The 13276-nt window shown below is 43.0% G+C and overlaps 1 protein-coding gene and 1 pseudogene across 1 annotated transcript; both read left to right on the forward strand.

Moving 5' to 3' along the window:
• Positions 1–1269: 1269 nt before the first annotated feature.
• On the forward strand, positions 1270–4752 carry LOC125298228 (zinc finger protein-like). Its single transcript, XM_048248933.1, has 3 exons — positions 1270–1708; positions 3519–3761; positions 4373–4752. Exons 2-3 carry the CDS (start codon positions 3542–3544, stop codon positions 4750–4752), a joined length of 600 nt encoding a protein of 199 aa, XP_048104890.1. The 5' UTR covers positions 1270–1708; positions 3519–3541.
• The window catches only part of LOC125297056, a 321071-nt pseudogene continuing 312546 nt past the window's right edge, over positions 4752–13276 (forward strand).

Here is a 13276-nt window from a genome sequence, read left to right on the forward strand (position 1 = left end):
TTAGCTAAATAATCTAGCAGTGATATCACTTTTGAATATTTGTTGGTATTCTTAGTGACCTGACGATGATTCCCTTATCTGTACTACAACAGTGATTCTTATGGGATGTCTTGTCTATCTTACCATCCTAACTACTGTGTGTGGGGGCAAGATAACCATGGGTCTTTGTCCAAGCATGTCACATTTCCAGTTGTTTAGAACCTTTTACGGTAATTACAATAATTGTTTTAACTGTAAATATAGACAGTTTCAATGAAGTACCTAGTTTTTAAAGCAATTCATTGACTTTAATTTATCTGAAGTTGAAAAATGACTGGGACTGACCCTTTGTAAAGTTTGTTTGCCATCGATTTGGCTTCATAAAGGTTACATTATGGTTAAATATTGCATAGTGTACAAAATGCAGGACATACATATGAAACCTCTGAACCTTCATAAATTGTATAGCAGTAAAGGAATTATAACTAGCATTGCAATAAGTCATACACACAACACAGTAGCAATTAAATGCAGGCAATTTATGCTAATATGAAACCTCTGAGCCTGAGTTATGAGTGTGCATCAAGACCAAGAGTCAGTATCTTAAGTTCAACTCATGTTGTAAGAGTTGCTTGGTAGTAAGGCTGTCTCCTGCTCTCTACTTATCATACTAAAAGCACCAGAGCACCTGGATAATGTTGCATACCCAGAACATTTCCTGAGCACAATCACCCCCATAGTCAAGACCATTTGCACCTGTCCCTGAACAATGTGATACACCTGGAACCTGTCCAGAGCAGCACCTGCATCCAATCCAGGAAAATCCACACCTGTTCATGAACAATGTGGCATCTCTGAAACACGTCCAGAGAACCATCACCCCCACATTCAAGACAATTTGCACCTGTCCCTGAACATTGTATAGCTGAAACCTTTCTAGATCACCTGAGTCTAATTCAAGACGATTCAAGCACCCACAAGCCCCCCATTAAAGAGTAAATGAAGAACGAAACAAACTTTTGACAATGTTTAATGAAATACATGTGACCAAATCATCCAAAAGCACACACACACACACACACATATATATATATATATATAGTGGAACTGTGCTTATATATATAGTGTACCCATATATTTTAAAACATATATATTGTTCACCCATATACAATTAAAAGCTTTTTGCTGTGTTAGGTTTACAGGTGTGTGTACTGATGATATCATACCAGCTGAGTTGAGTCCACTAGATACAGGTGAGTTGTGCACATGCTGAAGCCTTCTTATGGGCGTGTGCCCATGTGAGTCCATGGACTGGGGTTGGGGTGATGGTGGAGGCATGGGGCTCTGTGTCTGCTACCACATTCTTACACTCACTATTGGCCTGTAACAATTACACAACATGGCGCACACTATACGTTACTCATTTTCCTCAATATCCTCATTTTTCTGCGGTAACTCTTTATTGTAGTCGCAGCCTCAGGTGAGGTGTAGCTCTCAAGGAACCTTTGCTGAAAGCTCAAGCTCCTCCCACTCCCCACAGTTCCTTGTGTTTAATTGGTCGAGTGAAAGAGAGGTGGAGACTGGGCAGAGAACACATAAACAGAGGTGAGGCAGACAACACAATTAGCCTACTACAGGAACACCCCGAGGATTCAGACTACTCACCCCAAAGACCAAAGAGGAGTTTGTGACCGAGAAAAAGAAGAGTTTATAATTTCAGACAAAGCAGGTGAGTGTGTGTTGGTGTGGTATACTACATGTGTATTTTCTTTATGTGTGTGTGTGTGCACTACAAGATGTTTCAGTTTATGTAATGATCATCTCATGCAGTCAGGGACACACAAAGCTCACCGTGTGTAGATTACATGCATTGACTAAACACATGCACATGTCACCAAATAACTAAATGCTTAGTCACATTGGAGAGTTGGAAGAGGCTCATTTAAAAACTCTATGGTTAAAGATGGGTTTTCATGTTTTACATTAATATTATGTTAAGTTGAGTTTTTATCTTAGTCTGTTTGTCTGAAAAGATATGATTCTATTTTGTGTTCTTATAACCCACCACATGTAGAGGCAAGTGTGAGTAATGTAGTGTGAACTAGTTTTAACACCACCACACAGTGTTGTTAATCGAGCCTGTGTTACTTGTAACTTTCCTTTTGCACCAACACATCAGTAAAGCTATGTATGTAAGAAATGTCATGTTATGTTGGTTGGTAGGTGACGGTGGTGTGTGTGTTTGTGTGTTGAGGGGGGGGTCATGGCTCACAGCACTGTTTCCCAAACTATTTTTCTGGGGACCCACATTTTAAAAATGACAGACCATCGTGACCCACCTCACTTGCAACCTGCATGCAATCAAACTTTTTGTATTTTAGGCCACAGCATATTGCATATTGCTAAAGACAAATGGATCCATGACACTGCAGAATGGATCCATGTAAACATAATTCAATGTAAACATCAAGTCATTATATTGTAGCCAATTTGTGGACGTTTCTTTATTTGGAAAGTTGAATCCCGATTTTCGTCTGGAGTTAAACGTTTGTTGTGATAAGCTATGTTGTAAGAATGTGAAATGAATAAATATCATAACAAGAGACATTTGTGCAATAGTCATCGTAGCCTAGTAGAGTTTGCGAGGTGGAAATCGAGAGGAAAGTGTTTAAAATGTCCATTTAAATAGTAGGCTAATATAATGCACTGCTGAGCGTTTTAAATCTGAAATAATAAGGAATGTGAGGAGGTTGCTAATAACTTTAAAGAGTGCATCTACAATTGATTGAATAGCCATGTCTGGTATGATGTCTGCTTTAGTTGACTAGATTTTAATCGGTCAAGTTGAAGAGCTGGTGTCCGTTAATGTTCGTGCAAATAGGCTGATTCATGTCCCTTGCATTTTGCAACTGCGAGGTCCATGGCAGGCGCCCCACAGAAATGTTTTGTTTTGCGAGTGAGATGTCCACGTTGTCCCCTCTGCGACGCGTTTGCCCCCCTGTTTCAGAGCTATTCTACATTGCACAGAGGGATGTGACTGTGCTAAACAAACTATATCCTAATAGAAAACTGATAGCTTTCCTGGCTAAATGGAATAAGTAAGGCCTATTAGACAACATAAATTGTGCTGACGACCCAGTCTTTGGGAAACACTGGGTTACACTATAGGTGAGTTCAATGTTGTGGGTGTGACTTACTGAATTCTTTGAGTTCAAGCAGATCACTTGGAAGAGTATTGTGTTCAAAGTGGTTTGTGTTGATTGTGATGAACAGTACAGCTAATCAAATTTTACATCACATTTGCTAACATGGTCTTTGTGTGTATGTGTGTGGGTGGGGGGGGTCTATGGGTTACGGTAGAGTTTAATGTTGTGGTTATGACTGACTTGCAATATGAGTTAATCCTTGGATAAGTATAAGCACTCACTGAACATCACATTTGCTAACATTATATCACATTCATCAGATCACAGAGAGATAACTAAGATATTTGAGCAATAGCCAGTATTTATGCATGCCTTTTCTTTTATGACTTTTAGGAACAAAAGCAGACAGATCAAACATGGCTCCAGTGCTCAGCTCCCAGTTGGACCTGTACCCTACAGATCCTGTGCCTCTGGTCCACTTGGACTGGTCCCCTACAGAACCCCATCCTCTGGTCCAGCTGGGCATGTCCTCCACAGACCCTGAGCCTCTGGTCCAGTTGAGGAGGGTCTCAGTGGTGCTGGTGGACTGCTGTAGAACACAAGGACAGCTAGGGAAGGACAAATACAGCAAGACAGGTGAGGAACAAATCTCTGAGACACACAAATAGACACATACACATACATATACAAAATATAAAGTGCCCCTGGAACTAAAACCAAGAATAGCTTGCACTGATACTAGACATTTGGGCATATAATACTTTTACTTGCACATGGACATGTAAAGTTTGTACAAACACTACAATGTCGTGCATATGGACATGAAAAGATTGTCCATTATGTAATATTGTATTATACTTAATGATAGTCATGATAATTGTACAGCAACACTGAAACATGTCAGTCTAACTTGGCAATGGGCTACAGAAAGGATTACAAAATATTATCACTGGGATACAATATAACATGAATTGTGTTGATATTGTTGTTCTTTCTGGAATTATTCTGCATGTCTCCATCTGGTGTAGGGATTTTTTTCCTTCAATTTTGATATAACCGGACGGTAGAAAAACTATTGCAAATTTGATTCAGGATGTCTTCCCATAAAAATGACGGACATTTATTGGAAATGTCCTAGCTATGTTGTAGGCTGAACATTTGAAAAAGTTGATGAAAAGAATGTAGAAATGTACGGCCTCTGCGCCATGCTCATGTATTTGTGTTTTCTTATGTTTCTGGTCAAACAGGAGTTGGACATCAATGTACAGCAGAGAAACTCATCAAGTGTGAAACATGTGACGAGAGATTCAATCAAGTAGCAAGTCTCAACAAACATACAGGAGAGAGACCGTTCCACTGCCCAGAGTGTGACAAGAGTCTTCCACAAAAGAAACATATCAAAAGACACCAGTGTGTTCGAACAGGAGGCAGGCTCTATGATTGCCCTCATTGTGACAAAAGACAGTGTTATTTTCGATACACACGGGAGAGAAGGAACATCTCAAACTTCTTAAAAACACCAGCGTATACATACAGGAGAGAGGCCATACACATGCACCCAATGTGGAAAGGGTTTTTAGTGAGAGAAACCTTCAGGTACACCACTGTTCATACCGAGAGAATGTGACAAAAGATTCAGTGTTATGGGGAGTCTCAAAAAACACCAACGTATACACACGGGAGAGAGGCCATACCACTGCTCCAAGTGTGACAAGAGATTCATTGACTTGGGGAGTCTTAAAAAACACCAGCGTATACATACAGGAGAGAAACCGTACTCCTGCTCCCAATGTGGTAAGAGATTCAATCATGCGGGGAATCTCAAAATACACCAGTGTATACATACTGGAGAGAGGCCTTACCACTGCACCCAGTGTGACAAGAGTTTCACTGAAAAGGGTAATCTCAAGAGACACCAGCGCATTCATACAGGAGAGAGGCCTTACCACTGCTCTCAATGTGGTAAGACTTTTAGATGTGCAAAAACACTCAAACAACACCAGCACACTCATACAGGAGAGAAGCCATACCACTGCTCCCAATGTGACAAGAGATTCAAACATTTGAACAGTCTCCAAATACACCAGCGTATACATACAGGGGAGAGGCCGTACCACTGCACCCAATGTGGCAAGAGTTTTTCTCAAAAGGCTTATCTCCAAATTCACCAACGTGTTCATACAGGAGAGAAGCCGTACTCCTGTTCCCAATGTGGCAAGAGTTTCACTCAAATGATGAATCTCACAGTACACCAGCGTATACATACAGGAGAGAAGCCATACCACTGCCCCCAATGTGGCAAGAGTTTCACTCAAATGATGGGTCTCAAATCACACCAGCGTATACATACAGGAGAGAAGCCGTACTCCTGTTCCCAATGTGGCAAGAGTTTCACTCAAATGATGGGTCTCAAATCACACCACTTTCATTATACATACAGGCTGCAGAGGTCGTGACTGGAGAGAGAGGCGCACTCCTGTTCCCAATGTGACAAGAGTTTCAGTTATATGGGGAATCTCACAGTACACCAGCGTATACATACAGGAGAGAAGCCATACCACTGCCCCCAATGTGGCAAGAGTTTCACTCAAATGATAGGTCTCAAATCACACCAGCGTATACATACAGGAGAGAAGCCGTATTCCTGCACCCAGTGTGATAAGAGTTTTTTTACAGCAGCAGAACTCAGGCAACACCTTTACACTCATACAGGAGAAAGGCCGTACCACTGCTCCCAATGTGACAAGGCATTTATTTCTATGTGTAATCTCAAGAGACACCAACACAGTCACACAGGAGAGAAGCCATACCAATGCTCTCAGTGTGATAAGAGTTTTACTAGAAGTGATAATCTTAAAACCCACCAGCTATTGCACTCGAAAAGCCATACCACTGCACTCAGTGTGACAAGCGTTTCACACAAAAGGGAAATCTTGTAAGACACCAGTGCAGATGCGCAGAAGAGAGGCTGTAACATTGTAGTGTGGTCAAAGCTTCACAGATAGATGGTGTAGAGACACTATCCACACACACACACACACACGCAACATCATCTGAAATAACTCTCACAGGATTCTATGTTCGGTATAATGATTTATGTACATTAGGTGTGTGGGAAACACCAAACGCATTGAGATCACATGTAAGCAGGAGAGCTTGACATTAGGCAACTGTTGTCGCTTTAAGCTGAATTGCTTAAAGTGACGATAGAGTTTAATGAATGGAGAGATTGTCTTTTGAGTCTATTTTGTGATCTTAGTCAAGTTCAAAACACCATCAAAACAAACCATTGGTTATTAACAAAAGCAGATTTGCTCCCACCTATGAATTGCTGTGCTAAATGACTGTGTGTGTATGGGAGGGGTGTCTAGTTTTAGCTTTAGATGGGGTGAGACAGGGACAATAATGTCTAGATTTGTATGATTTTGTGTATCAACTGTATACTGTGTGCTTTGTCTTTATTTTATTGCATCATCTACCTGCCCAGGGACTATGGGCGGAAACTACCAATTTGCTAGTATAAATACATTATAATTACATTTTCAATATGACAGTGATTGTAGTTGATCTGTGGACTGTGTTGGATTGAAGGAGGAGTTACTTATGGATGACTAAATGATGATAAAATAAAGACACTGACAATCTTTCTAAAAAGTAAGCTACAGCTTTTCTGTAATATTATGAAATAATGCTTTTTATTTTCATGAACCATGATCATCCAGATGAAAACAAAAAAATGACCTGCAATATTTCACTATGTAAAGAATCTAGAATTAAGGATCCACATCTTTACAAAAAGTAGGGAAAACAGATTGATCCACAATATTCTATTTCTTAATGTGCACCTCCATATGCATTCACACCTCCCTTTCATTTCCTATGCTAACACCCACTTCAACCACCCATAACCTTGAAATGTTGGAAAAATGTCATTCTAAAGAATATTTAGGTTCATTGAATTCAACATAGAATTGTAGAACATTCAATTGTTATGGAACGGAATCTTATGTTCAAAAACCCACACATTTGAGGGTTAGCTAAATGATCTATTAGCAGTGATATCACTTTTGAATATTTGTTGGCGTTCTTGGTGACCTGACGATGATTCCCTTATCTGTACTACAACAGTGATTCTTATGGGATGTCTTGTCTATCTTACCATCCTAACTACTGTGTGTGGGGGCAATATAACCATGGGTCTTTGTCCAAGCATGTCACATTTCCAGTTGTTTAGAACCTTTTATGGTAATTACGATAATTATTGTTTTAACTGTAAATATAGACATTTTCAATGAAATACCTAGTATACTTTAATTTATTCTCTTGTTCATAAAGGTTACATTATGGTTAAAATATTGCATAGTGTACATAATGCAGGACATACATATGAAACCTCTGATCCTTCATAAATTGTATAGCAGTAAAGGAATTATAAGTATCATTGCAATATGTCATACACACAACACAGTAGCAATTAAATGCAGGTCATGCTTGCTAATATGAAACCTCTGAGCCTGAGTTATGAGTGTGTATCAAGACCAAGAGTCAGTATCTTCAGTTCAACTCATGTTGTACAGTAAGAGTTGCTTGGTAGTAAGGCTGTCTCCTGCTCTCTACTTATCATACTAAAAGCACCAGAGCACCTGTATAATGTTGCATACCCAGAACATTTCCTGAGCACAATCACCCCCATAGTCAAGACCATTTACACCTGTCCCTGAACAATGTGATACACCTGGAACCTGTCCAGAGCAGCACCTGCATCCAATCCAGGAAAATCCACACCTGTTCATGAACAATGTGGCATCTCTGAAACACGTCCAGAGAACCATCACCCCCACATTCAAGACAATTTGCACCTGTCCCTGAACATTGTATAGCTGAAACCTTTCTAGATCACCTGAGTCTAATTCAAAACGATTCAAGCACCCGCAAACCCCACATTAAAGAGTAAATGAACAACGAAAGAAATTTTTGACAATGTTTAATGAAATAAAAGTGACCAAATCATCCAAAAGCACACACACACACACATATATATATATATATATATATGGAACCTTTTACGGTATATATATAGTGTACTGTACTTGTATTGTTCACCCATATATATTGTTCACCCATATATATATATAAAGCTTTTTGCTGTGTTAGGTTTACAGGTGTGTGTACTGATGATATCATACCAGCTGAGTTGAGTCCACTAGATACAGGTGAGTTGTGCACATGCTGAAGCCTTCTTATGGGCGTGTGCCCATGTGAGTCCATGGACTGGGGTTGGGGTGATGGTGGAGGCATGGGGCTCTGTGTCTGCTACCACATTCTTACACTCACTATTGGCCTGTAACAATTACACAACATGGCGCACACTATACGTTACTCATTTTCCTCAATATCCTCATTTTTCTGCGGTAACTCTTTATTGTAGTCGCAGCCTCAGGTGAGGTGTAGCTCTCAAGGAACCTTTGCTGAAAGCTCAAGCTCCTCCCACTCCCCACAGTTCCTTGTGTTTAATTGGTCGAGTGAAAGAGAGGTGGAGACTGGGCAGAGAACACATAAACAGAGGTGAGGCAGACAACACAATTAGCCTACTACAGGAACACCCCGAGGATTCAGACTACTCACCCCAAAGACCAAAGAGGAGTTTGTGACCGAGAAAAAGAAGAGTTCATAATTTCAGGTGAGTGTGTGTTGGTGTGGTATTCTACATGTGTATTTTTTTTATGTGTGTGTGTGTGCACTACAAGATGTTTCAGTTTATTTAATGATCATCTCATGCAGTCAGGACACACACACATAGTAAGCTCACTGTGTGTAGATCACATGCATTGACTAAACACATGCACATGTCACCAAATAACCAGACTTAGTCACATTGGAGAGTTTGAAGAGGCTCATTTAAAAACTCTATGGTTAAAGATGGGTTTTCATGTTTTACATTAATATTATGTTAAGTTGAGTTTTTATCTTAGTCTGTTTGTCCGAAAAGATATGATCACAGAGCGATAAAAGATATGATCTTATACACTAGACGCTTTGGGCATATAATACTTTTACTTGCACATGGACATGTAAAGTCTATAGAAACACTACATTGTCTTACATATGGACATGAAAAGATGGTCCACACTGTAACAAGATTCTGTGATTTTCACAGCATCACTGCTGTTTTTGAGGAAAATGTGTACTGTATTTGTGAATACAGTATGTTGCTGTAGTTTCGCTATGAATTATGGTCAAAAACGGTCAAACTACAGTAATAAAAATTTGCTGCTAATCATAACACAGTAATAAATCTGACTCCTCCCTCACTTGTCAGCTTTTTTGAAAATTTTGAAAAACATGGCGGAAAATCAGTTGGGGTTTTCTGTTTTCTTTTTGCACATAAATACAAAGTTAAGCTCCCAGATAGCAAGGTGACATTGATATTATGTTGATTTTCCATCCAAATCATCATTTTGAAAAAGATATTGAAAAGTCATGGATTTATGGTTTACTGGGAAATTTTGACGTGGTGATTGAAGCGTGCACAGCGGCGACGTTTGAACTGTCCGGTGGTGGAGATCATTTTTGAGCAACAGTTCAGTCAGTCAGACCAAAGGTGTTCAGCACTCTGTCAAGTTAAGCAGCTCCACCTTAATGGTAAGCAAGCATTTATTTATGTAACGTTAATGTTTCATTGTGAAATTGTACTACATTAAATTGGGCATGTGTACAGTCTATGTATGCGTTGTACTGTCTAACTTACAAACTCATCCATGCTAAGTCATCAACTAAGTAAGTAAGGTTAGGCTAGCTATCATAGTTGCTGTTGCTGTGAAGGTGGCATTAACGTTAATGTTTTATGTTACGTTAACGTTTTGGCAGTCTCATTTATACTAGGCCTAGCTGCTACCTTAGTTCTCAGTAAGTTACAGTTTATTATATTCATATAATTTATATAAAACATTCGCTAGTAGTGCTAGGCCTAGAAAAAGTTCACGCTGTCCCATATAGTCTGCCCCCTCAGGATCGGCGCGCTATTACACTTACGCCAGGATGATTGAGTGAGACGGTAACCACTACGTCTCCAGTATACATCATTGAAAAGAGGAAGGTCTTGTCAACAAAACAAGCCCTCATTGGAGTACCTTTGTGAACTGTGACCAATCCTAGAAGCGATTTATTGAGCTTAGTGCCCGAAATCCCGGATGTTGACAGCCACAGTGTTCCGTGACGTTTATTGGCGGAGTCGTAACAGTGTTTCGTACGTAACTTTTGGACACAAATTAAACAAACACTTTACACCGTAGACGTGATTTTTACATCGTTCAATGTTGGTAGATTTGTTATTTTTAAGATTACATCGTTAATGAAGCGTTTTGTTGATTAATTACGTGGTTAGGATCATTTTTAAATTAGCCAACATGTAGCTTAGCTATACTGGCAAGTAAGTTGATACTTTTACGTCCTTTAACTGTTAACTTTGAACTCAGTTACTTTTAAAATAATAAACGGGAACTCCTCAACTCACTCTGGGTGCAGTAGTGAAATATGTTATTTAAATTTCAAAGTGTATCAAGTGCTTGTAACAGAAATATAGCAACAGAAACTGTGCCTCGTCTGAGAACCAACCCGGGTGTGGCATAAGACAACTCTGGTTCAATGTGAATGAAACGCATCACAGCATAGGACATTCATTGTGCCATCAAAGACAACTGCAAAGTGGATGTAGTGAATAAAGTGCAATTTCAAGTAGGCCTTGTAAGATCAGGAACACAGCAACATTTGTAGTGAATAAAGTGCTATTTCAAACTGTGGGAAAAGGTAATGATAAAGCACATGGATTTGTTTACAAGCTAGCGAACGGTTAGCATAAGTTTGGTAGAACTATGTGGATGTTACAAGGTAAGGTTTCTTGTTTCTCACTTCTCTTTCTGGGACGGTAGTCTCAATGTTGCAAGGTTGGTTTTCCGCCTGGGGGGCTAGGCGAAAGGGAAAGTCACCATTTTCACCGAACAGGTCATTTAACAAGACAGAACAATATAGAACAAAACTGAGAACAAAATATTAGGAATAATTGAGTACAAAATTGGAGAACAATTAAGAACAAATTTATTGATGAACAATCATTAACAATCTACTATTTATCTAATCTACTAAATTATAACAAACAAACTAAATTATAACAAATTACTATTTACAAATTAGAACTATTTACAAATGTACATATTTACAATATAGCTCGAGCTGCATGGCCACCTACAGCTCGAGGCTGCATGGCCACCTCCCTTGCAGCCATATTGTGGCGGGGGGGCAGTACCACTCACCCTCTGGTACCAAGATGACATCAACGCACTGTGCGTGGTACCAGAGGGTGCAGCTGTCGCAGCCCAGCCACAGCACCTGGCCGGACCCACCAGCAGGTGCCATGCGCCCGCACATGGCACAGTCTGCGGGACCTGCCCGTGCAGACTCCTGGGCCAGCCGAGCCTCCCTAGCGGCCGCCTGACGGGCCTCCCTCTCCTGCCGCGCCTGGAATTGTGCCATCTCGCGCTGCCTCCTAGCGGCCTCTCTTACAGCGCGTGCAGCCGCCTTTGCTGCCTGTGTAGCAGCGGCCTGCTGCTGCCGGACCACGCGCTGGGCTGCCCGATCCTGCCGCTGTTGTTCTATGCGGGATGCCTCAGCCTCCCTCTCGGCTCTTTCCCGCATATTGGCGTCCGAGGTGATGACATTTGCAGGCTGAGGCATCCTCCTCCCCCTCCCCCTGGCCGGCGTTTCAATATGTGGCGGCAGCAGGATGTCGGCTAGTGCGCCCGGGATGACTCCAGAGCGTACCAGGGGTTGGGGAAGCGGTGGCAGGTCGGGCACTGTCCGGTGGCGGTGGTGGTCCCAGCGGCGGCCATGGTGGAGGTGGCCATGGCTGCGGTGGTGGCAGCAGCAGCGCCGGCCGTGGTGGTGGTAGAGGCAGCGGTGGCTGTGGTGGAGGTGGCCATGGCTGCGGTGGTGGCAGCAGCAGCGCCGGCCGTGGTGGTGGTAGAGGCAGCGGTGGCTGTGGTGGAGGTAGAGGTGGAGGCAGCGGCGGCTGTGGTGGAGGTGGCCATGGCTGCGGTGGTGGCAGCAGCAGCGCCGGCCGTGGTGGTGGCAGCGGCAGCGCCGGCCGTGGTGGTGGTGGACGAGGAGGAGGCAACTGGGCCCCAAGGCGTCGGGACGGCGGTGGTGGTCGTGGCAGCGGGACCCCGTGGCGACGAGACGGGGGTGGTGGTGGTGGTGGCGACTTCGCAGGTGTTTGCTACGGTGGTGGAGAAGGGTATCGCGTTGGTGGCAGATGCGGCGCCGGGTGGTGGTGTTGGAGGCGGCGTTGGCGGCGCAGTTGTTGTCTGTGGTGCTGGTGGAGGCGGCAGGGGCAGCGGCGCCCTCGACGGTGCAAGGAGGGGTGGACATGTCCTCGTCAGTGTCCTCCGGGGCGTCAAAACACTCCCCACCCGCTGAACGGTCCCGGAGGCCTTTGACGAGCTGCAACAAAAAAAAAGCACAAAATGAAGACATTGTTAGAAATGTATGTAAGTGCTGTAAAATTGATCTTGATGAACTTTTCATGATTGTAGACTGTGTTTTTTCCCTAACTCACCTTTGACTCGTCCACCTCCATCCTGTTCAGCGGGAAGAGGCCTGTCCGTCTGAACCCACTGATGATGTAATGGGGGTACAGGCCTCCTCCAGCGCGTGCTTTAGCACCGGGCCGAATTGCCGCTTGCCCGATGGCAGGTCGCCTCTCACCAGCCCCATGTTGCGCCAGCCTGGAGAACGCCGCCTTTAGGGAGCCGTACACCGCCACATCCAGTGGCTGGAGCACATGGGTGGCAGGCACACCACCTCGATCCTGTTGGCCCGACAGAAGTCGACCACCCCCGTCCCAACATGAGCCTCATGTTGATCCATGAAAAGGAGGAGGGGCCGCTCCTGCCGGGCGTACTTGACGAAGTGCCCCAGCCACTTCAGGAATAGGTCGCTGTCCATGTACCCCTTCTCCGACACACCGTAGAGTGCGTTCTGGGGCCCCTCCAGGCCGTAGGCTGTGCTGGGGAAGCTCCCCCGGAAGATGACAAAAGGGGGTATGCTTTCCCCAGCAGCGTTCGCGCAGCAGTGAACGGTGATGTGTTCTCTTGTGG

This window comes from Alosa alosa, chromosome 7 (assembly GCF_017589495.1).
Source record: "Alosa alosa isolate M-15738 ecotype Scorff River chromosome 7, AALO_Geno_1.1, whole genome shotgun sequence".
NCBI lineage: Eukaryota > Metazoa > Chordata > Actinopteri > Clupeiformes > Clupeidae > Alosa > Alosa alosa.